Source organism: Sciurus carolinensis, chromosome 7 (genome assembly GCF_902686445.1).
Source record: "Sciurus carolinensis chromosome 7, mSciCar1.2, whole genome shotgun sequence".
Taxonomy (NCBI): Eukaryota; Metazoa; Chordata; class Mammalia; order Rodentia; family Sciuridae; genus Sciurus; species Sciurus carolinensis.
The window spans coordinates 95,140,130-95,167,110 of NC_062219.1; the positions used below are offsets into that span (position 1 = coordinate 95,140,130).

The 26,981-nt window shown below is 34.1% G+C and overlaps 1 protein-coding gene across 1 annotated transcript in view; it reads left to right on the forward strand.

Annotated features, from left to right (window-relative positions):
* The window catches only part of Eys (eyes shut homolog), a 1,705,088-nt gene that overhangs the window by 895,419 nt on the left and 782,688 nt on the right, over window positions 1–26,981 (forward strand). Inside the window, 3 exon segments of the mRNA XM_047559194.1 lie at window positions 21,607–21,799; window positions 22,947–23,015; window positions 23,018–24,721. Of these exon segments, the coding sequence (XP_047415150.1) occupies window positions 21,607–21,799; window positions 22,947–23,015; window positions 23,018–24,721 (1,966 nt within the window).

Below are 26,981 nucleotides of genomic sequence, written 5' to 3' on the forward strand. Positions count from 1 at the left end.
AGAACACTTTTCTTATTGGTAGATTGAACATAGTAGAATTAGGGCTATCCAACAGACCTAATTATGTATTAAGGGTGATGATCACCCATCTCTCATCTTTTCGTATCTGTTTTATTTTCCTTAAACAAGGCTGAAAAAATAATATTATATTTGATATAAACCTGGAGTGTATTTGGCAACATCCATCATCTTAAAGGTGGATAGAATTATTATACTAGACCTCAATTAAATGTAAACATCTCTAAGGCTTAGTTTTCTAATGTACAGGAAGAGGATATGAATGAGATGAAAGTTCAGCCACAACTGAAATATCATTATTAGTCCTTTGGAGAGCTGGGTTTAGAATTTTAAGTGCCCAAACATATAAGTCAGTGTTATTTTTCCATACCATTTCTCACCCGTTTATTATTGTGATTTCTACATGTAATATTGGTAGAAGTAATAATAGAAGATACTATTAATTCTTCAAAATTAAGGCATAATGGATTATTTATTTACTTGATATTACTTTTTCTTCCTGTGATAGTGATCTAATTGAGGGCCTCACACATGCTAGGCAAATGCTCTCCCAATGAGCTATATCCTCAGTCCTTTTATTGAGTTTTTTGATCCATTTAAATATGGAAAAATAATATGAATTAACATATCTCAAAATAATAAAGTTGAAACTGCTAACAAATTTATAACAAAATTTCACTATCTTTAGCTGTTGGGTAAATGCATATCAAAACCACAATGAGATGTCATCTCTCCACAATTAGAATGACCACTATCAAAAATAAATGCTAGAAAGAAGCTGGAGGAATGGAATCTCTTATATATTGTTGGTGGTATACTAAATTAGTACAGCCATTATGAAGAGCATTATTTAAGTTCCTCCCAAACTAAAAATAGATCTCATGAGATCCAGTTATTCTGGGTAAGTACCAAAGGAAATGATATCAGCATATCAAAGCAATATTTACCCAAACATATTTATTGCTATACTTTTCCTAGTAGCTAAGATATGGATCCAGCCTCACTGTCCTTTAACGGATGAACTAATAATGGAATGTATACACATACAAACCCCATACATAATTGCATATTATTGATCCATAAAAAGAATGGTGTTCTATCATGAATAGCAAATTTGGATGGAACTGGAACAGGAGGGCATTATTTTAAGTCCAATAAGTCAGACATAAAAAGACTGATACACATTGTCTCTTTCATATGTGGATGCTAAGAAAAGTTGATTTATTTGCATATTGTTGATTACTAGGGGTTGGGAAGGATGATGGGAGAAGGTATAGAAAGAGGTTGGATAACAAATGCTAGAATGCATTTAGATGATGTTAAAAGTAATAAATTCAAGTTTTCTAATCACAGTAGAGGAATTACACTTCACAATAACCTAATATATATACTTATATAATGTAAATATATTTATGTGTATATAAATATATTGTATATGTATATAAGAATACATATATATATTTAATTATGTAGGATTGGAAACTATACCCAGGGCCTCATGCATACTAGGCAAGTGTTCTACCATTAAGCAATACTCCCTAGTCCTAAATAATACATATTTTATGAATAACAGGAAGAGGTGAGGTCTAAGCCTCAAAACATGAAATAATAATAATGAGCTTTTTTTCATCAGGGTTGTTTACCCTGATTTGATCAGTACATACTGAATTCGTGTTTTGAATTACTATGACGTACTCCACAAATATGTGCAATCAAAGTAATAATAATTTATAAAAAATAAATAGAAGCATAAACTGATTTTCAAACTCCTTTCCAAAATCTTGCAATGTTGCCTTGGTCCATAAGACTTTGCGCGATCAGGCCCCTTCCTGATGGCTTTTCTAGCCTTACCTCCTGATGATCTCCTCCTAGTTCTGTATGTTGCAGGCTTCAGTTTAGTCTTCAGTTGTTCAAATATACACTTCTAAGTCCCAGGTGTTTGTTTTGTACTTGAGTGGTTCACCTGGGATAATCCCCAGACCCATTCTGTTCACTCTCCTAGTTCTACTAATCTTTCTAATTTTGACTTATATCTCCTTTTCAGGGAAACTTTTCAACAGCCCACAGCATATGCTTAGAAAATATTTTTCAATAGACTCTATTTTATAGAGTGGTTTTAGGTTCACTACTAAAGTAAACAGAAAGTACAAAGAGTTCCTGTATACCCATAGCACAATACATCCATAACCTCCCTCACTCTGACCCTCCTGCATCAGATTGTGCCATCTCTTATAGTCAATGATCCAAAGTGGCACATCACTGTAACTCAAAGTCCATAATTTATATTCGAGATCACACTTGGTTTCATACATTCTGTGGGTTTGGACAAATGTTTAACTACATGTAACCACCATGATAGTATCATACAAAATAATTACACCAGTCTAAACATCCTCAATGTTTCACCTATTAATCTCTAACTCCCAACCTCTGGTAACCATTGATCTTTCTACTAACTCTATAATTTGCCTTTTATCACAGTATTGTCTAGTTGAAATCATACAGTATGTAGAATTTTCAAGCTAGTTTCTTTTCCTATGTGATATGAATTTGAAGTACTTCAATATCTTTTTATTGTTTGAAAGTTCACTTTTTAAGACTAAATAATATTCATTGTTTAGATATACTGAAATTTATTAATTTATTTACCTACTGAAATACATCTTAGTTGTTTCCAAGTTTTAGTGGTTATGAGTGAAGTGGCTATAAACATCCACGTATAAGTGTTTTGTTTTGTTTTGGAACAGGGGATTGAGCTCAGGGGCATTTAACCACTGAACCACATCCCTAACCTTTTGCATATTTTATTTAGAGACAGGGTCTCACTGAGTTGCTTAGGGCCTCACTAAATTGCTGATGCTCTCTTTGAACTGGCGATCCTCTTGCCTCAGCTTCCCAAGCTGCTGGGATTACAGGTGTGCACCACCAAGGTCAGTCCATGTACAGGTTTTTGTGTGAACTTAATTTTCAGTTCATTTGGGTATATACTATGCAGCATAATTTCTGAGTTGTATAATAAAAGTATTTAACATGTCCATAAGAAATTTAGTAGTATATTATAATTTATATGCAATGTCATATACCATTAAAATATAATACATTCATTTCTACAATAATAGAGTGATTTAAAGTATCATTTGAATCATAAGCTACCACTAAAATTATTTATCCTTTATAAAGCACTAACTATTTTCCTGGCTGTTTTGAATGCATTACCTCACATAATGCATAAAATAGGTGAAGAATCTAATCTCAACAATAAAAACCATAAAACATTCATAAAATAAATTGAATAGCACAAAAAGATGGAAAGACATCCTGTGTTCATTGATTGGAAGAATCAATATTGTTAAAATATCTGTGCTACCCAAAGTGACCACACATTCAATTCAATTCTTATAAAAATAGCAAAGATGCTCTCTACAGAACTGGAAAAATATCTGAAAATTTGCAGGGAAGTGCAAAAATTTCCACATAGCAACAGCAATATTAAGCAAAAAGACAAGATATGTGGCTTTATACTACCTAATTTCAAAATATAATACAAAGATATAGTAATTAAAACAATGCGACAGCTTACACATAGACATAGCTTACACATAGAGTTTAGAAGTTAACTCATCCATTTGCTTCCACCTGCATGTGTTAAGAATACACATCGGAAAAGAAAGAGTCTGGGAAAATTGAGCATCCTCATGTGGAAGAATAAAACTAGAGCCCTATCTCTCACCAGATACAAAAATCAATGTAAAGTGAATTAATGACTTAAATACAAGATATGAAATGATGAAAACGTGAGAAGAGATATAGGGGAAATGTTTCAGGGCATAGAGATGGACAAGTATTGTTTGGACAAACCCCAAAGCACAGGAAACCAAAATGAACAGAGTCCAAATGGGATGACATCAAACTAAAACACTCCTTTACAGCAAAGGAAGAGAAAGCCTAGAGAATGAAAGAAAATATTTGCAAATCCATACTTCAGAAAATTGGTTAATAGTGAGAATTTTTTTAAAAACTCTAAAACTCAACTGCAAAAAGTAAATAACTTCATTAAAAATTGAACCATAAATCTAAATAGACATTTCTCAAAAGAAAACATACTAATGGACAATAAGTGCATGAAAAAATGTTCCACATCATTAATCAACAGAGAAATGCAAATCAAAAATTCATTGAGATGTCACCTCATGCTATTAAGAATGGCTATTAAAAGATTAAAGATAGACCCCAGCTCCATCCATTTACCAAAGAAAGTCATAAAAAAAAAATGCTGGTCAGAATGTGTAGAAAAAGAAGCCTTGCACATTGAATAAAAATTGATACAGTGTTTTAGTCAGCTATTTTGTTGCTGTGACTAAATGATCTGACCAGAAAAACCATAAAGGAAGAAAGATTCATTTGAAGGCTCATGGTTTCAGAGGTCTTAGTCCATAGATGTCTGGCTCCATTCTTTGGGGCCACAGGTAAGGTAGAACATCATGGAGGAAGAGCATGGCAGAGGGAAGCAGCTCGCATCATCAGGAAGCAGAGAGAGACTCCACTCTCCACATACAAAATACATACCTGAAAGCCACACCCCAATTGCAATCTCCTCCAGTCACACCCTAACACTTCAATTAATCCTATGAGAAATTAATTCACTGATTGGGTTAACACTCTTAAAACCCAATCATTTCTCCTTTGAACCTTCCTGCATTGTCTCACATGTAAGCTTTTGGGGGACAGCTCACATCCCACCATAACATACAGCTATTATGGAAAACAGTATGGAGGTTCTTCAAAAAATTAAAATCGGGATGATCATGTAACCTTGCAATCCCACTACTAGATATGTATCCAAAGGAACTCAAATCAGAATGTCAAAGAGACATCTGCATACACATGTTCATCACAGTACTATTCGTAGTAGACAAGAAGTAGAAAAAAAATCTGAGTGTCTGGTGTCCATCATCTGATGAAGAAAGCATAAAATATAGTACATATACACATTAGAAATATTATTCAGCCATAAAAATATAATGGAATTATGCCACTTGCAACAAAATGAATGGAACTGGAGAAAATTGTGTTAAGTGAAATAAACCAGGTACAGAATGACCAGTATCACACGATTTCACTCACATGTGGAGTATAAGTTTCTAATCATAGAAACAGAGTAGAATAGTATTTATCAGAGGCACTTGGGAAGTAGAGGGAAGGGGTGCATGGGGAAAGGTTGATCAGTGGATACTATGTTTCAGTGAGATAGTAGTGAGGAGTTCTAGTGTGCCACCTTACTTATAGGATGACAATAGAGAGTGCATACAGTCTATCTCAATAAGTTAGAGGAAAAAGATTTTGAATACTATCATCAAAGAAGTGAAAATGATATAAATTTGTCTAATATGATCATAAAATATGTGTATATGTCAGAATCACATGGTACCCAATTAACATGCATACTTTTGTGTTCTTATATATAAATTGAAATAAATTTGATTTTTAAAGAAGTTTTAACTCATAGAGTCTGCTCATTTGAATGGCTGTATCTCCTTGCCCAAATTCATGTGTGGAAGCCCTAACCCTCAAGGTGATAGTATAAGAGGTTGGGCCTTTGGGGAGTTGACTATATAGATCTCTGGGTTAACATGAGACAATGTGAGAACACAGCTAGCTCAAAAGCACCATTTATGAGAAATCAGGCTCTCACCAGACACCGAATCTGTCAGCACCTTCATTTTGGACTACCCAGTATCCAGAACTGTGCAAATTAAATTTCTGTTGTATATGAACCACTCAATTTATTTCATTTTGTTTCAGCAGGCTGAATAGACTAAACTACAGTTCTTAAAAAACCTCTGATATTTTTATAACAAAATGTCTTATTCTACATGGTCTTACACTATAATGAATAAAAGTGTGCATTTCACACCTGCCAGTTTATACTATAAATAATTAAATGTTAGCTAGGAAGTCAGAGAAAATGTGATAACTTGAATCTACAGCATTTCTTTGAAGATATACACCAATGTCTGCTTCTCTGTTCTTTCTGGCGTTGCCATGAAAAACAGGAAGATTTTAGTGCTTCCCTTGGGGCCTTTGTGTCCTTTTTCATTCATATTCAATGCACCTGCTTTAAGCTCCCCACCTTTAATTAAAAATAAATGAAACACAGAAAAGAGTCAATGGTTAAGGAGGAAAAAACCTGTTGATTATTGCTTTCCATGTGGCTCATGGGTGCATATCTGCAGCTTAGCATATTTTGCTTGCTGTATTTGGTTTATTTTGAGTAACAGATGATATCCTTGTGCCATTGTTCTTTATTTGTTTTTGCCTTAATTTGTGTAACTGTTTTCATGTCATTTGCTCTTGGATTTCCCTTAAGAGGGGAGGTTGGGAGCTTGAAGTTCAGCTTCAAAAACAACTTAACTGTAAACCTAGCCCATTTCAATCTGAAGGAAGAAAGATAAATGTATTGTGACAATATGTTATGGAATTTGAAATAGGTTTAATCGTGTTCAGAAGACATTCTGCTTAATATTTTAAGATATGAATGTAAATCATGTCTTAAATGATATACTAGCTAAAGGAAAGTGTAAAATATTGGTGTATTAATGAATCATTGGTATGTGTCTGTCACGTAACTGTAGTAGAATATACCAGCTCATGAGAGAAATTGATAAATAAATGATAGAATATATTAACTACCATGTTTTATAAGGATATATACATATATATAAGTCACAATGGTTGTCAAAATAAAGGCAGGGAGTCCAATTTGATTTGCTTAAATTGGCTCAAGATGGAGTGCCAATAGGTGAGCAAGCCTGAAGGACAAGTGTGGCTGATATATTTGGATATATGCAGTCATTGCCCCTGGGAGAACAGGTAGGGAAGATGGCAAGTCGTTTCCAAGAAATGTGAATAAAAGAAGTGAGGTTGTTATTTAAAAAAGAACACCTTTTATTACCATATATTTTTAGCATTTAATATGTGCATATTTCTGGTTTAGATTAACATGTCTACTTAAGATAATGATTTAAAAACTAATAAACTCATAAATATCAAATAAAATATCATAAATATCAAACTCATAAATATCAAATAAGACATGGATTGAAAAAACTAAAATGCAGAATAGAAAAAGATGTCATAAAACGAAAAAATAAGAATTACGGGGATTCAGAGAATGAAGACATTATTTCCATTACAGGAAATGGAAAACGATTCATAAAATAAATGAAATAAATGTCTTTTCCCATGAGTTCTCAGATGAATACTATGTAAGGAGAGGAGATGGGATAGATAGTTGATAGTAAGAATAAAAGAAAATTTAAATTTCTACTTGCCTGTTACTAAACAATAGTTGGGTAATCCTGAGTGTTAACATCATGAGCCATAAACTTGCTATGTGTCCATTAGTTTCATCTATCCTTCTTGAAACAGTAGGGTTAAGAACATTTGACTTCTGAGTGACTCTTGTACACATTCAGAGCTCTGTGTCAGGTACCAGCTTCTAGGACTGATGATTCATAGACCGTGGTCTCAGGAAAATTGTAATTTGTTTTCAGTGAGATAGGAATTTGGAAATCACAATTTAGAGGATTCTATTGATATTTGAACCTTATAAACACACTTCTATTAGTGACGCTGATATTTTGCTCCTGCAGTTATTGTAACAGTTATAAATTCTTTAAAATGATGACTGACACTGAGTAGATTGTCAATGTAATATTATGTTGAGTTAAAGTGAAATAGAAGTATTTTAATTTAAATTCAAAACAGTGATATTTCCAACATGAACTGTGCCACAGTCAAGCATGTAACTCTAAAATTCAAAATATTTATGCTTTTAAAGCCCACTGTCAGTTATGAAAAGTGCAAAAGAAGATCATAAGAAGAGCAATAATTTTTGGTCTTTGATTAAGATTGCAGAGACCAACAATAATTTGTATGTGCTTGAATTTAATCATTGTAGAAAGTTTAAATGATAAATGGATACAATCTTATCTACTTAAAATTTAGAGGTAAATTATTAATATGCATGTTCCATCAAAGAAATATCTATTGACAAACAGATTATTCTGATTTCTATTAAGTTGTTTTATTTTGACCAGGACTTTAGTTCTCTAGTTTTATGCTCAAAAAGCAGAAAGGTATGCAGAGCAAATTTATTATGAAGGGAATATTAATCTAATCCACTATCCAAGAGATAAGTCCAAAAATAAAAAATGTAACTTGGTTTTTGTGTGTGTGTTCTTATTCATTTACTAGGAGAAAAAGGGGAAAATAAATTTATTTATTAGAAATGTACTAAAATATATTTTCTATGTACACCTGTTCCTAAATATTTTGTATATATAACTCATTTTCATATGCATAGTTATTATATGATTGAACCTTTTTGTAGTAGTTTGTTTGATTCTTGATTTATGGACCCACTGAGCTCAATAAGCTTGTTCTGTAGGTCTCCTGTAAATTTCAGTGGAAACCAAAACAGTAGGATCTTGTCTGAAGACTCCAGCTCAGCATTTCTCACACACTGAGCTAGACACTGAAGGACTGGTTTTGTTTTTAAAAAGCTATAGACTACCGGGAGTGGGAAATGTATAAAGCAACAATCACAATATGCTAGATAATGACAGCGGTTAAGATCTTCACAGTATTCCATGAAACCACAGTGGTGATACATTAAAAACTAGAGACCATCAAAGGTTTCCAAGGATTTGTTGAACTGAATCAAAAGCTGAGTACCAAGATTACCGAGGTTCTGGGAGGGAATAGAGGACAGTAATGGAATTTCAGGAAGAGAAAAAATGTATTTTAAGTGGGAATTAACATAGCATGTGTGAAAACCTGGTAAAAAATAAGTAATGAAAAATAGTCAGTGACTTTGTATATTAGATTTATTTGTTTTTCTTTTCCTTAAGATGTATGGTAAACCACTGATGATTTTTTTAAACTGGGAAATGACCTGGTCAGTCTGAAAGATTACTCTGGCACATACTACACACTTAGCACATATGCTTTTGAGGCTTACTTCTAAAACAATGTTTCAACCTCTTGCTTCAACAACTTTCTGCAATAATATCTGTTGTCTGAGCATCTGTCTCTAGCATTAACCTTGACTTCTCCCCTGAGCTGTGCTTTCTATCTCCTTTCTTATTGCAACTTCCTCTGACCAGACTTGGAAAAAATAGTCTAATTCAGTACAATCCCTAAGATATTTATCTCTGCATTCATTAGTTTTCTAGAACTTGTTCTTGCAAATTAAAACTGTTTAGCAAAGCAATGATTTTCTGCTTTCAGAAGCATCCCAACAGAAGTAAATACCTTGGAGATGTAGTAGCCAAATCCAATGAGAAAAACAAAATTATACTCCAAGACAAAAGTGGCCTCAAAAATTATATCTTTCTGGAGTAATTTTCATTTTCTCAAGGTTAAAGTTTTATTTTTCTTACTAATAGAAAATTTACCCTTATCTGGTTGTCAATTACTGCTATTATTTGTGTTGTTCTTTTTGTTATTTTATTTTCATGCCTTATTTGAGTGATTCTGTGAAAATATTAAGCCAATAAAATTTTGGACAAACTTTTTTTTTGCTGTCAGAGATTGAACCCAGGGATGCTCAAACACTGAGCCACATACCCAGCTCTTTTTTTGTATTTTATTTAGAGACAGAGTCTCCCTGAGTTGCTTAGGGACTTTCTAAGTTGCTGAGGTTGGCTTTGAACTCATTATCCTCCTTTTGGTTTTTAAAAAAATAAATAAAGTACAGGCCTCACTATCACCTATCAAACAATATGAACAATGGACTGTCTCACATTTATAATGACTTTACCCATAAAACTTAAAATTAGTCGCACTGGCACATACCTGTAATCTCAGTAACTTGAGTGTCTGAGGAAGAAGGATTGCAAGTTCAAGGCCAATCTTAGAAATTTAGAGAGATCTTCAGCAACTTAGCAAGACCCTTCCTCAAAATTTAAAAATTTAAAAAGGACTGGGGATGTAACTCAGTAGTAAAACACCCCTGGGTTCAATCTTTGTACCCCTCCCCCGAAAAAATAGGACTAATTTACCCCCACTTTGAGCAAAATTCCACAAATTTATAAAGTTCTTACAACTTTTTATAAATTCATGGAATTATGGACCTATAAGGTTGCTTTTTTTTTTTTTTTTTTTTTACGTTTACATAGGGTAATGATGTTTCTTTTTTTTCCCCTGCCCCCCAACCCTCCCACCCTTTTCCCTTTATACAGTCCTTCTTTCCTTCATTCTTACTGCTCTCCTTAGCCTAACTCTAAACCTAACCCTAAACCTAATGCTAACCCCTCCCACCCCCATTATATGTCCTCATCCGCTTATCAGCGAGATCATTCGTCCTTTAGTTTTTTGAGATTGGCTTATCTCACTTAGCATGATATTCTCCAATTTCGTCCATTTGCCTACAAATGCCATAATTTTATCATTCTTCATTGGGGAGTAATATTCCATTGTATAAATATGCCACAGTTTCTTTATCCATTCATCAATTGAAGGACATCTAGGTTGGTTCCACAATCTGGCTATGGTGAATTGAGCAGCAATGAACATTGATGTGGCTGTATCTCTGTAGTATGCTGATTTTAAGTCCTTTGGGTATAGACCAAGGAGTGGGATAGCTGGGTCAAATGGTGTTTCCATTCCAAGCTTTCTGAGGAATCTCCACAGTGCTTTCCAGAGTGGCTGCACTAATTTGCAACCCCACCAGCAATGTATGAGTGTTCCTTTTTCACCACATCCTCGCCAACACCTATTGTTGCTTGTGTTCTTGATAATCGCCATTCTAATTGGGGTGAGATGAAATCTTAGGGTAGTTTTGATTTGCATTTCTCTTATTACTAGGGATGTTGAACATTTTTTCATATATCTGTTGATTACTTGTACATCTTCTTCTGTGAAGTGTCTGTTCATTTCCTTAGCCCATTTGTTGATTGGATTATTTGTATTCTTCGTGTAGAGTTTTTTGAGTTCTTTATAGATTCTGGAAATTAGCGCTCTATCTGAGGTATGGTTGGCAAAGATATTCTCCCACTCCGTAGGCTCTCTCTTCACATTTCTGATAGTTTCCTTTGCTGAGAGAAAGCTTTTTAGTTTGAATCTATCCCAGTTGTTGATTCTTGCTTTTATTTCTTGTGCTATGGGAGTCCTGTTAAGGAAGTCTGATCCTAAGCCAACAAGTTGAAGATTTGGACCTACTTTTTCTTCTATAAGATGCAGGGTCTCTGGTCTGATTCCGAGGTCCTTGATCCATTTTGAGTTGAGTTTTGTGTAGGGTGAGAGATAGGGGTTTAATTTCATTCTATTGCATATGGTTTTCCAGTTTTCCCAGCACCATTTGTTGAAGAGGCTATCTTTTCTCCATTGCATATTGTTGGAACCTTTGTCTAGTATGAGAAAATTGTATTTATTTGGGTTTGTGTCCATGTCCTCTATTCTGTACCATTGATCTACCTGTCTATTTTGGTACCAATACCATGCCGTTTTTGTTACTATTGCTTTGTAATAGAGTTGAAGATCTGGTATTGCAATACCCCCTGCTTCGCTCTTGCTACTGAGGATTGCTTTAGCTATTCTAGGTTTTTTATTCTTCCAGATGAATTTCATAATTGCTTGCTCTATTTCTGCAAGGTACATCATTGGGATTTTAATTGGAATTGCATTGAATCTGTATAGCACTTTAGGTAGTATAGCCATTTTGACAATATTACTTCTGCCTATCCAGGAACATAAGAGATCTTTCCATCTTCTAAGGTTTTCTTGAATTTCTTTCTTTAGTGTTCTGTAGTTCTCACTGAGGAGGTCTTTCACCTCTTTTGTGAGATTGATTCCCAAGTATTTTATTTTTTTCGATGCTATTGTGGAATGGGGTAGTTTTCCTAACTTCTCTTTCTGAAGATTCATCACTTATGTATACAAATGCATTGGATTTATGAGCATTGATCTTGTAACCTGCTACTTTACTGAATTCACTTATGAGTTCTAAAAGTTTTCTTTAGGTTCCTCTAAATATATAATCATGTCATCAGCGAACAGGGATAGTTTGAGTTCTTCTTTTCCTATTCGTATCCCTTTAATTTCTTTGGTTTGTCTGATTGCTCTGGCTAGAGTCTCAAGGACGATGTTGAATAGAAGTGGTGAAAGAGGGCATCCCTGCCTTGTTCCAGTTTTTAGGGGGAACGCTTTCAGTTTTTCACCATTTAGAATGATATTAGCCATGGGCTTAGCGTAGATTGCCTTTATAATGTTTAGGAATGTTCCCACTACCCCAATTTTTTCTAGTGTTTTGAGCATGAAGGGATGCTGTATTTTATCGAATACTTTTTCTGCATCTATTGAAATAATCATGTGATTCTTAACTTTAAGTCTGTTGATATGGTGAATGACATTTATTGATTTCCGAATGTTGAACCAACCTTGCATCCCTGGGATAAAACCCACTTGATCGTGGTGCACTATCTTTTTAATATATATTTGTATGCGATTTGCTAAAATTTTGTTGAGAATTTTTGCATCGATGTTCATTAAGGATATTGGTCTGAAATTTTCCTTCCTCGATGTGTCTCTGTCTGGTTTAGGTATCAGGGTGATATTGGCTTCATAGAACGAGTTTGGGAGGGTTCCCTCCTCTTCTATTTCATGGAATAGTTTGAGGAGTATTGGAATGAGCTCTTCTTTAAAGGTTTTGTAGAACTCGGCTGAGAACCCATCTGGTCCTGGACTTTTCTTTGTTGGTAGGCTTTTGATGACCTCTTCTATTTCATTGCTTGAAATTGGTTTATTTAGGTTGTGTATGTCCTCCTCGTTCAGTTTAGGTAATTCATATGTCTCTAGAAATTTGTTGATGTCTTCGAGGTTTTCTGTTTTGTTGGAGTATAGATTTTCGAAATAGCTTCTAATTATGTTTTGTATTTCACTCGTGTCTGTTGTGATGTTTCCTTGTTCATTCCGAATTTTAGTAATTTGAGTTTTCTCCCTCTTTCTCTTGTTAGTGTGGCTAAGGGTTTATCAATTTTATTTATTTTTTCAAAGAACCAACTATTTATTTTGTTAATTTTTCCGATTGTTTCTTTTGTTTCGATTTCGTTGATTTCGGCTCTGATTTTAACTATTTCCTGTCTTCTACTACTTTTGGTATTGGTCTGCTCTTCTTTTTCTAGCGCTTTGAGCTGTAGTGTTAAGTCGTTTATTTGTTGATTTCTACTTCTTTTTTTGAATGCACCCCATGAAATAAATCTTCCTCTAAGTACTGCTTTCATAGTGTCCCAGAGATTTTGATATGTGTCTTTGTTCTCGTTTACTTCTAAGAATTTTTTTATTTCCCTCCTCATGTCTTCTGTTATCCATTCATCGTATAATAGTGTATTATTTAGTCTCCAAGTATTGGAGAAGTTTCTGTTTTTTATTCTGTCATTTATTTCTAATTTCAATCCATTATGATCTGATAGAGTACAAGGTAGTATCTCTATCTTCTTGTATTTGCTAACAGTAGCTTTGTGGCATTAAATATGGTCTATTTTAGAGAAGGATCCATGCGCTGTTGAGAAGAAAGTGTATTCGTTCTTTGTTGGATGGTATATTCTATATATATCCGTTAAGTCTAAATTGCTGATTGTGTTGTTGAGATCTATAGTTTCTTTATTCAATTTTTGTTTGGACGATCTATCCAGTGGTGAGAGAGGTGTGTTAAAATCGCCTAGTATGATTGTGTTGTGGTCTATTTGATTTCTGGAATTGAGAAGGATTTGTTTGACGTACGTGGATGAGCCAATGTTCGGGGCATAGATATTTATGATTGTTATGTCTTGCTGATTTATGCTTCCCTTAAGCAGCATGTAATGTCCTTCTTTATCCCTTCTGATTAGTTTTGGTTTGAAGTCCACATTATCTGAGATGAGGATGGATACTCCAGCTTTTTTGCTGTGTCCGTGTGCATGGTATGTTTTTCCCCATCCTTTCACCTTTAGTCTATGGGTGTCTCTTTCTATGAGATGAGTCTCTTGCAGGCAGCATATTTTTGGATTTTTCTTTTTAATCCATCTGCCAGTCTGTGTCTTTTGATTGATGAGTTCAGGCCATTAACATTCAGGGTTATTATTGTGATATGATTTGTATTCCCAGTCAATTGACTCATATTTGTTTTTGACATGATTTGGTTTCTCCTTTATTTGGCTATTCCTTTAGGCTAGCGCCTCCTGTTGCTGATTTGCATCGTTGTTTTTCATCTCTTCCTCATGGAATATTTTGCTAAGAATGTTCTGTAATGCTGGCTTTCTTTTTGTAAATTCCTTTAGCTTTTGTTTATCATGGAAGGATCTTATTTCATCGTCAAATTTGAAGGTAAGTTTTGCTGGGTATAAAATTCTTGGTTGGCATCCGTTTTCTTTCAGGGCTTGGTAAATGTAAGTTCTTACAACTTTTTATAAATTCATGGAATTATGGACCCATAAGGTTGCTTTTTTTTTTTTTTTTTTTTTTTTTTGTGGTGCTGGGAATTGAACCCAGGGCCTTATGCTTGCAAGGTAAGCACTCTACCAACTGAGCTAACTCCCCAGCCCAGACCTATAAGTTTTGTTCATTGCTAAGATTTTATTGCTCAGCTTGAACTTTATTTGAGAAAGAAAAACTACAGATTTGAGTCCATGATTGACCTACATACTTACAAATATTTTGTAGCCTTTTGTTCATATGCTGTCATGTTCTTAGACAAAAATTGAATCACCATCCTCCCTCAGGAAGGGCTAGTTAACACATTCACGACAGAATACTGTGGACAATGTAGGATTTAAATAAAACAGTATGCTACTGTTACAGATGCAACCCTTAAGGAGCTGTTTCAAACGTTCCATAGGAATGAGGTAAAGATAGAGAGATAGAGATAGAGATAGAGATAGAGATAGAGATAGAAATAGAGATAGATAGAAATAGAGATGATAGAGACAGAGAGAGAGAGAGAGAAGGAGAAAAGAAAGAGGAAAGGAGGACCAGGCAGAGGAGGAGCAGCAGCAGCAGTAGCAGAAGCATCATGTTCCAGGAAATTGTTAGTCATCAACCATATCTTCTTCCAGAAGAGGGAAGAAGAGAAAATGCTGATTGGGGAAGTCCGAATTTCAGTTTTAAGGATGCTTGAGTTTTCCCTTCCTTGTATCCTCACTGTGGCACTAGTGCCTCCCACTGGTAGAAGCTGCCTTCATGGATGAGGTCTTCTCCAACATGATACAAGGCAGAACAGGGTGATAGTGAAACACGGTCTGAGGGTACGAAGGCCCGTGGCTTACTTCAACAAAAATTAAAGAGGTCACCACATCTTGTTGATAAGATTCCTAACCACTGCTTTGCTTGATTAGTATTGTCTCTGGAACTGTAAAGGACTCAGTTACTTGCTGTTTACTATGGTGAGGTTGAGGAGACAATGCATATCTTTTTATGCATAATAAATTTCTACAAATTCAGCATCTTGAAACAACATACATTTATTAGATCATAATTCTAGATCATAAGTCAGATACTGCATGGCTGGCTTCTATGATCAGGGTATCCCAAGACAGAAGTCAGTGTGTCAATGAAACTTGACTCTCATTTGGAAATTCTGTGTGCGTGTGTGTGCGCTCACATGCATGTGCGGTGTCCTCCCCCACCTTCCCCTCCAGTTCCATTTCTGTTTTCTTCAAAATTCAGGGTTCTTTTTTTTTTTTGTTGTTGTTGTTGTTTTGTTTTGTAGTGGAGACTGAACTCAGGGGTGCTTTATCATTAAGTTACATATCCAGTTCTTTTTTAAATTTTTTAGTTTGTTGCATGGTCTTGCTAAGTTGCTGAGGATTTCTCTAAGTTACTGAGGCTAGCCTTGAACTTGCAATTCTCCTGACTCAGTCTCCAGAGTTGCTGGCATTACAGAAATGTACCACCTCACCCAGACAGAATTCAGTTCTTTGAGGTGGATTCTAGGTCTGAGTTCCACTGTTGCCTTGCTGGCTGTCTGGTGGAGACTGCTGTCCACTCCGAGAGGCTATCAAAATCCCTTGCATTTGTGCCCCCTCTCTTTAAACTAAAAGCTAATAAATTCTTCTTGTACTTCAGCTCTATGGGTTTTTTCTTCTATGACTAGCAAGAAAAACCTGTTTTTAAATAGATTAGTCCCATGCTGATAATCACCCATTTTAAAGCCAACTGTACTAGACAGCATATCGTAACTTAGTCATGGAAGAAAAATCCATCATATTTTTGATATTACGTGTTATGCAGAACTTGTACCTGGGAATGGGCAGGAAATCTTAAAAATTCTTAAAGTTATACCTATCCCAGACAGGATGGGAATAAAATTTAAAGTTATAATTTTTCCATCTTTTCCTAAGAACACGTTTTGGGATAACTAAGTTAACTGGATGGAAATTGTTGGTGTTGGTATTATAACTGGATAGTGATTTGTAACTTGTGGCTTGAGAATTTTATGCAGTAAATTTATGCACTATTCATAGAATTAAAAATGAGGTAAACGATGTAAAATTTGCCAAAAATCAGAAATTATTTAAAAGAACTTCCCTAAATCTTTCCTAAAATATATGATAATTCCAATAAGCATAAATTGAAAATTTCACTGTGGTGCACACCTATGAAGAGTTTGTTACTGTCTGGAACTGTAATTGATGGAGAAATTAAGCCTATACTTAGAAACCGATTTGTTGAGTTACTTTATATTGCTCCCTGTGCTTGAATTTTTCTTTATAATTCGGCAGTGAAAACCATTCCATGAACTTAGCATACTGATATTGGAAATGTTTCTTCTAATTTTCAAATGGATTTTTATTTTAAGAAGAAAAATACCCATCCTGAAAAATATTTCAAAGAGCAAAGTGGTAGATTAGTGTTATATAACACAAAGTAGTATTAATAAGCAGACTGGCATCATAGGTGTGTGACCTAAGTTGCACAGAACCTTCCCCTTAAGATCTACCTGTTCCCTGTGCATGCATGGGCACACACATGCACACACAGTCACACGAATAGCCTCTTAACTTGCTGTTCTGTTGTCATTGAACTGAAATACTTAATCGTTTTTCAATAAGGGGCTCCCTGTTTTCATTCTGCACTGGCCCACACAAATTAGGTAGGCACTTCTATGTATAAACAATACTGCATATTTTGATAGTGTTATAAATTTCAAGCTGCCAATTAGTTTAATAAACTCTACAAATATATCCTTCCAGTTCTGAGAAGCATAGGTTAAATTACCATAGTATAGATTTTAAATTAATTACAAACATTTTCTATATTACATATTCATATTTTCACTAGAAAATAAGAATGAGGCATATGATTATATCTTTAAATGTTATTTCAATAGAATGCAAAATAATACTCCCCTAGAATGTGAACCCATTGAGGTAATAAACACTATTTACTTGGTTGGTGATGATTAAATCTAATTGTTAGTTGTTTGTTAAACTGTTAGAGTAGAAGCTTATTTCATTTTTGTTCTCTAAAATAAGCAAGTGTAGAATAGAACTGTTCAAAGAAAATCTTGGAGATGATCCAGGAGACCAAAAGGAAGTTTAGTGGTTGTGAGCATGGGTCATGAATTCTCACTGGTTGGTTGGAATCTTGGCTCTGCCATTTTCTCTCTATATGATCAGAGAATTAGCAAAAAGTTCTATAAGTTAATGCAGGTTTTCTTTAAATCATACTTCTTACTTCATCGAAATGATTTAAGGATTATTCTGCCTCAGGAGAGACTCATATTTTTAACTTGTTACTGGAAGCTAATATGCTTCTCAAATTTAATGTATTTATTAAGAAATCCTGATATACCCTCAATCTATAACTGGCCTTTACTGATCTTTAAATTAGTAAATGGCTTCATTAGTCATCCCATCCATTGAAATAAAAACTTAGGAATCATTCATTAGTTTTATTCTCACCTCATGGTTCTAGTCCTTCAACATGTATTATGGTCTCTGCCTTCCAAATACCTCTTGAATGAAACCTTTCTGCACACTATCTATCCACTATGTCCACTCCCAGATGGTTTTTATTCACCTATTTCCTAGATCACTGTAAGCTTCCAATCAATATACCAGCTTTCATTCTTCCAACCACACCAATCTCCTTTAAGAACACGTTTCTGTAATGATTTTTTATTATGTAAATTATACCACATCACTTTCTTGCTCTATATATTCTAATGGCGTCCCATGTCTTAGAATTAATTCCAATTTAAACAACTGACAAATAAACAGCAGCCTGCATTATCTGGTTCTTGGCCATGTCTAAGATGTCACTTCCACCTTTTCCTCTTTAGTTGCCCATTTTGTTGTTGTTCCAACAAACTAATTTAAAATTTTGATTCCTTTTCTAAAGTTAAGCTATAAAATGTGAAAAATTTTATCTATCCAGTTGACCAGTTCCCTCTGGAAATTGATAGTCACTTATGACCATCACTGCCACTTGTATATTCATCACTAAATACTAAGTGAAGACATGCAGGGCTACCCAAGTCCATGAGAAAGCAGGTGATCAGATTCTCATAAAACTCTGATTCAAAAGACATTTCTGCATGCTTTTCCTCAAATATAGATTCAGAAAGATAATTTTTAAGTTGTGACATTTTGTAGAAATATCTATAATCATCCTGAAACCTATTAAGTTCTCAATAAATATCAGCACCTCATTATGCTATTTCAATCAGGCACTAAATACCTGTTTGCAAGGTGCATTTATGAAGGAATGAGAGTTACATCGAAAAAGTTAGTAAACTATAGTAACCATGAAGTTAAGAAATAGAAGTATCAAATTAAAGGTTTATGAGTTAAAACAAAGCTAAATACTTAGAACTCTTAAATGCTTCATGTGCAATCAAGTGATTACACAAGAAGAAATGTGCTATCATTTTGAGGTGTTTTGGCTCAACTTATTTTCATTTTAGGTAACGGAGAATGTGATCAGAAAGGGCAGATGAGGTAAAAGTTGGTCTATTAGGGCAATGACAGCTGTGATCACAATAACTTTCAAAACTTCAGTAGTTGAATACAATAGAAATTTATTCTTTATTCATATGAACTCCAAATGAAGGTCTCTGATTCCAGTTTCTTTCAGTGAGATATTTTAGGCACCAAGGCTACTTCCTATTGCTTTGCCATGTTTAATACAGGACTTTGTGTGTCACTATATATGAGAAGAGTCTGGAGGATCACACACCACAGAATTTTATGAATCTATCAGAAAGTGGCATACTTCATGACCATTGGTTAGGACTCACACAGTTATACATACACACAAAACAACTGATGCTTGCAGTCCAAAGGAAGGAAATAGGTTTAGTGTAGGGGCTGGGGATATGACTCAGTCGGTAGAGTTCTTGTTCTACACGCACAAGGTCCTGGGTTCAATTCCCTGCAACACCAAAATAATAATAATAATAATAATAATAATAATAATAATAATAGATTGAGTGAATGTGTAGTAAGCTTTCCTACACAGTTTGAGATTTAATAAAGAAGAATAGAGGAATTTCTTTAGGGTAAATTGCTTTGCAGGCGTTAGGATGTATGTATCATACATAAATGTATTAACATAAAATATGTATCCCATATTCATAATGATATCCAATTAATATATTAAAACACATAATATGTATTTATATATGCATATATGTATATATGTACATACACACATATATAGATATGTACATATAAACATACATGGAGAGAGAGAAAAGAGGTCAAATTATTAAAATCTGCGTGGAGGATCATAAGGTTAAAAATAAATGTATTTGATGATTTGCTTGTTACTAATACTGGGAGAATAGAGAATAGAATAAAATATTTGGTATCAAGCTTAAAATTGGGAAAACAAAATGAATTTTGAGAGCAAATCCTACGAACAGCACTTGAGACTAAGTACACAAATTTGTGTATATACTGGAAGGAGGAAGTATGACTTCCTGACTGCTAGACTCAAATGTCCTTCCACTGAGCATTTGAATCACCTAATTCTACATGTTCTGGTCTAATGTATGTTAAGGATACATGTGATCGTTGAGTAGCTTGTTGATCATGGGACCTTTATTGATTCCCTAACTCTGTGGTGGTGAGTCCTCATGGTGGTTAATAATGGTTTCTGATTAGGATTTGAGAAAAAAGAGATGGCCAGGACCATACAAGCATTTATGAGCCATGTAATAATCACATTTTTACTATAAACTAGTACAGAGTCATTCTGACGCTCTGGTCTCTACCCTGATTTCATGTGTATTTTCATTAATCTATGAAATATTTCCATGACTTACAGCTTAGCCTTGAGGAAAGGATAAATCTTTTGGTCATTAAAGTATGGAATAATATTCCTTTTTTCTCTTTTCTTATTGTTTCTTGTATTGCTTTCAGATTCCCTCTTGACTATTTTTTTAACATGTTAGATTTTTTCTAAAGCAATTATCTAACATCATAAATCCTTAAACCTTTATAGAAACTTTCAGGTATAAGTTGAAAGTGAATGCAGAATACAAACTCTGAAGCAAAAAAGAAAAAAAAAAATATATATATATATATAAAACAAGACCTAAGTTTTGTGAAAAGTAAATACAATCTTGGACAAAGGCTAAAGCAGTAAATTGGGGAAATCTTTTAGTTATAGCTTTATTATTGGGAACTAGACATGTAGTTGTATTTTTAAATAACTTCGGAATTGTATTTAAAGATCAAAATGTTTTAAATCGTATAACTATGTTTTAATTCCCACACACCTGTAATCCCAGAGGCTTGGGAGGCTGAGGCAAGAGGAATAAGAGTTCAAAGCCAGCCTCAGCAACAGTGAGGGGCTAAGCAACTCAGTGAGACCCTGTCTCTAAATAAAATACAAAATAGGGTTGGGGATGTGGCTCAGTGGTTGAGTGTCCCTGAGTTCAATCCCCAGTACTCATTCTCCCCAAAACCTCTACTTTTTAGAGAGAATTTCCTTGATCCATTTGCGTTTATTTATGTATGCATGAAATTACTCTTTGCAATGTGCTAAAATCAATTGCTTTCTATGGAAATTATTTTATAAGAAAATGACAGAAATAGACTACTCATGTCAAACTAAAACATACAAGCCAATTTCTTCTCTAAGCCAGTATGAAATAGGTTGAACACCACAAACATTTTTCCAATTATCTTTTATAATTATGGCATTCTTATTGGCTTTCATCTAAATACAACCTCTAAAGCAAAAGGTTTACAATTTATTATGTAGCTCCTATATCCATATTGATTGCTAAAAGTACAAATTTCTCAGGGGAAAACATATTCCCAAAGAAAATATTAGGAAGTGTTTTGGCTTGAAATTAAAGGAACTAAGAACAAATTTAGACATTCAATTGAGTATATCTTGAATTCGAAAGATTTAACTAATTTTGAAATAGGGATAAAATTTACTTAGGAGATTTAATTTTAAGTAAAAAAAGGTGATGATTTACACTATCTAATGTAATTACAAGAATGCAAAATGGACCTGAAAATAAACTTCAAAAAATCTCTCTTAGGAACAAAGAAACTTTGAGTTTAATTTAATTATGGTGATTATCCTTTCCAGAGCTGCTCCACTGTGCTTCTTTGTGATGATGAAATAAGCAGCATCACCAGTTCACCTCTCACCTCTCCAAGCCCAGATGTCATTTTTAAACAAATATATACAGTGCCTGCTTCTGAGATCTTGGTCAGTACCTTCCCATCTGCAAAGGCTACAAAAATATGGACCGTAATGAATACTTACCTGGGCAATGAAGGTAAGTAGAAGTAAATGAAATATGAAGTTTGAGTTTTAAAAAGTTGCATATTGAAAACCTACTTTCAGAGTTATTTCATTTTTTTTATTTTTCCAAGATACATTTTTTTTTTTTTTTTTTAGGGGTGCCAAGTAGAGAATTCTTCTTAATTACATGACCTGTTTTAGGTTTTAAGCATATTGATGTCCTTTGCTAATAAGTACACTTTTCTGGATAAGTGAAAAAGATGTTAACAATCTTTATTCTGATGTGTAAATTTTGGTAAATAATTGGACTCCAATTCCAGCACATTTTGTTTTAACTATCAGTAAATCTTTTTGAAAAAGACCTTGTACTACTTGCCTCATTATGTCTTCATTTAATGTCCTCTGAATTGTTATATGTAGATTTATTCTCACTAATTTCCTTGAAAAACTCTCAGAAACAAATAACTGTTTATTTTCCTATTTTGAAGTACGTTAACAACTGGAGTCTCTACTGATATGTGCTATGATTTTAGAGTAAATCAAATGATGTCATATTTGAAGTAGATTGCATGTTAAATTCCAAATTCACTCTCCATATAGAAAGTGTCACTCAGAATAATCCGTTAGAATTGCAGTCCTTAAGAAGATATTTCTTGTTGATGAAAAAGTGTTTTTGAATATTGTATATTCTAAACAGAAAGGTATCTTTTCCTCTTTTTTGTTTATATGATATATGTTCTCTTAAAGAATAAGTCAAAATAGAATGTTATCAAATGTAAAAAATATATTTTATTGTTGAAAAAGTAAAACAATATTTTGAATATTTCTGACCAAATAGTTCAAATATTCATCAGTTCTATCTGTGACAAAGAATTTTAGTTTTTAGTTTTGTAATTCAAAGGAGTCATTTGATTGAGAATGTCAATTTTGTGTAACATCATTGTTTTATTTAGACATTTCCATGAAACGTGAATAATAGGATACTTTGCAGTTATGCAGTTTGCGAAGTCACTAAACTTCTTCTCACACTTTTATAAGAAATGTGATTTACAGAGCCAAATCTGTCTGCATATAATAGGTGTGAGGTAGCAGTGCAATTTGCTAAAGATTGAGCCTGGGGCTAAAGTTATTCATTTTTAATTAACTTTTCTGATTTCTTTTTTGCCTTTTCCTTTCTGAAGCTCCAATGCAGACTGATATTTTCAAGCATGATGTTGTTGCAACCACTGGTTTGGCAGCATTAAGTATTGGCATAGTTTTGAAAGCTATTTACTCAAAGAACTGATTTCCACTAGAGAGCTTTCAGTAAAACAGAGTCTTCTTTCTTCCACAGATGTTTCCTCCTCTCAATTTCTGAAATTTGGTGTTCATGATCCAGCACAAATTGTCTGGGGCAAAACATCTGCATCACATATGCCTATCCAAACTTCAGCGACTACACCAGCATTTTTTTTTCCTCATCAGGGAGCAAGGACCCCATTTATCATCTCTTCCTTAATGACAGATTTTATTTTTCCCACACCATATTCATTATTTGAGGACTATCAGACTGTTGCCTTTTCTGCTGCCACAATGAATTCAATAATTAGTAGCATTCCAGGAGCTGATATTAAGTTAAACAGGCACTCATTACTCTCCCATGGATTCCTGCTCACAACTGCTTCCACAAGTGTACCTCCAATTGTCTCTAGGAGGGCTCAAGAGGATATTGAAGAATATTCAGCTGTTTCCTTAATTTCAAGAAGAAAGCACTGGAGATTGCTGAACCCCTCAATGTCTCCCATTTTTCCTGCTAAGATAATTACATCCAAACAGGTAGCCATCTTAAACTCATCAACTCTGCACCAATTCAGTACACAAGCCCCCATTCCCAGTGAATATTGGGTTATTACTGAAGCATCTAGCAACCAGAGACTCACAAACATCAAATCACAGGCTGCTGATTCTTTAAGTGAATTAAGCCAAACTTGTGCAACATGTTCTATGACTGAAATAAAATCCTCTCATGAATTCTCAGATCAGGTTTTGCATAGCAAACAGTCCCACTTTTATGAGACATTCTGGATGAACTCAGCGATATTAGCCAGCTGGTATGCACTAATGGGAACTCAAACTATCACTTCTGGGCATTCTTTTTCTCCTCACACTGAAATAATACCATCAGTAGCATTCACAGAACTGTCATCTTTGTTTCCGTCTAAAAAGAGTGCAAAAAGAACCATTTTATTTTCATCCTTGGAAGAATCCAGTACCCTATCAAGTAATTTAGATGTTAATTTATGTCCGAATGAAACTTGTTTATCCATCATATCTTCCCAAACTATGTCTGCAGACTTGATGTATTCTGATTTGACTTCAAAACTGACTACTGATGATTTGTCCGTATCAGAAAACATTTTTAAACTATTGAGATTAGGAAAATATAGTGTAACTATGGGTCCCACTGAGGCACTAAATCAAGACAGTTTATTGGACATGGAAGAGGGTAAAGTATCTCATCAATTATTCAAACTTCACACAAGCGATAGCTCTCTAGATTTTGAACTAAATTTACAACAGTATTCTGATGTAACTTTAAAAGTATATTCAGAAATCATATATTCAAATGACCTCAAAAGCAATCGACTGCTATATACAGACTCAGTACCTGACTTTGCAGAAGTAACTCCTAGTGTTGGATTTTATACAGTGACAGCAACTGAACCAGTTCCAGTACAGACCTCTTTACCCATGTCTCTAATTAGACCAGATTGGTCATATTATTTGGACTATCTGACCTCAACACCTGATTTAAAGGAAGAGATCAGGACTTCTTCAGAATGGTCTAAATGGGAACTTCATCCTAGTGTGCGTGTTCAGGAATCTCCTGCTGCAGGCCAGAGTCTTTCTGTCACTGGATCTCTTACTTCACCATCACTGGAATCCATCCTTGCAACTCAACAACTGATGATTTCTGGTGAGTTTCTCGGTTTCTGTTCAGTAAACTTAAAAATTAGTTTCTTTTCTATAGAAAAGAAAGCATGTCACAGTCACCAGGTGCTCTAAACAGCCTCATTGTGATCAGGGCAGCAACCAGTTCAATGGGGATGGCACCTGCTGCTATACCCGACACAGATGGTTATTCTTTATGCACTGCCACAAAGGCTACCAGATCAATACAGGAGTTTGTGGGAGATGGCTAGACTGCTGGCAAGCAATTGGAAAGTGAACTAGTTCAATTCATTTCAACACGGCCTTCAAAGTTTAGGAATAACTTTTATTATTCTCATTTCTTGAAATAGCTTCTTTGTAGGTCGAACACAATATAATGTATTCTTCCTAACATTATCTTTGGGACGGGTCGTTTTTAATGAGAAAAATAAAGAAATAAAGGGAAATTCATTGGGTGATCTTATTAAAATTTAAATCTGTGAGTCTTCCATTGTATATAATTCAATACACATTAAATTTGTGTCCTTTATGAACCAATAACATTATACAAAAAAATTTAGGGAGATAATAACTCACGTGAATTTGAATTCAGAATCTTGAATAATTAGCAAGTCAATTTTCTTAAATTTCTCACTTTCAAGAACTTTTGAAATTACTAATGTCCTCTCCCCTTGTAATTACTATCAAATTCATGGGGTTATAAAAAGAAAAAGACAAAGTTTTAAAAAAACTGTAATTAGTAGAAAAAGGGAATTCATAATTTAAAGACATTTTATCTTTGGGAATTTTAAGTGTTAAATTGTGGCAGCAAAGTTAAAGAAATAAGAAATACTAATAATAAAAAATAAGAAATTTATACTTTTTGGTATATACATGTGTGGTAGTGCATTTCTGCTTTAGAAGAAACACATGATACTTAAAACACTTTAAGTGTATAATTTATGGCTTGCAACTTAGTAAAGTGAAAGACCAAATCATTGATATGTTTAATATCAGGAGATTTTTATAAGGTTTCTAAAAATAATCCAGTAAATTTAATTATAAATTTACATGTGGTGTTCTCCCTAAAATTTCTCCTCTCAAACAATTCACCCAATAGTTACCCCTGGAAAATAATCAGGACACAAATACACTAGCAAGAAATAAAACCCTAGGTTTTCCATATGGACATAACCTTACCACTTTACATAACCTCCGTCTAATTGCAAAGACTGATTTTTCACCTCATTCAAATCTCCTGGTCTCTCCAGTTTTACTCCTCCCTAATCAATTTAGACACAATTGGCCTTTAATCAATTTAGATCAATTTGGCCTTTTCCAAATATATTCATCTACTCCTTTGTCAGGGTTACATTAGGGAATTGATAAAACATTCCAATTAGATCTTTGAGGAAATATTAACAGAAAGATTATTTACAAATATATAGGTAGGGTTTAAGGAAAATGGGGAGGAATAGTATAGACCTGAAGGATTAACAATGGCAAATCACCATTATCAATACTGGGCCTGAAGGGACAGAGAAAAGAGCCTGAAGAAAACTTGCAGCTTCCTAAAGCTAATGACTTTAGGACTAGGACACAGGCAGTCAAAGGCAAATTGAACAATGGAGATACAGAGATATATAGGCAACCTCATTCTCCTGTTGCCATTTAATCTATTCATGGTGTTTCCTATTGGTCAAATCCATTCAGTAGCTGGAGAACAAGGTCAGTCATCTAAGTTGGTCTCCATTGTTTTCAGAATAAAATGGACAAGGGCAGAAAGGTGATCTGGAGGAGCAAATGTTAATATCCTGGACTCATATTTGTCAATTCTCAGACTGTATTTTCAGCACTCATAATAATGGATTATTCTAGTAAGTTTCATATTTTTTTCCCTCAATTGAGCTCTTAATTCTTCCAGGAAATCCTTAATTAATTTTGAGCTGGCTTCATAAAATGTTCCTCATGGTGATTATTTCAATTTTTTTGGAATTTATACTAGCATAAACTCCACAACTATCTTACTTGTTTAGCAAATAAATTATTCCTAGCTTCTTAGCTGACAAATATCATGCAGTCTTTTTTCTAGACTCAATCATAAATTTTACTAGCAGCAAAGGAAAGGGAAATAGGAAGACATGGTTATACAATAGTATCAGAGCCATGGGCTTAGAAGCCTATCTATCACTTGTCCATAGATTCACACTAACACTTGGATACAAATCATTTGATGATACATATGTGGATCACATATGGATAGTTTCTAGAGTATTTATTATTTTCTATTAATCTATATGTCTTTT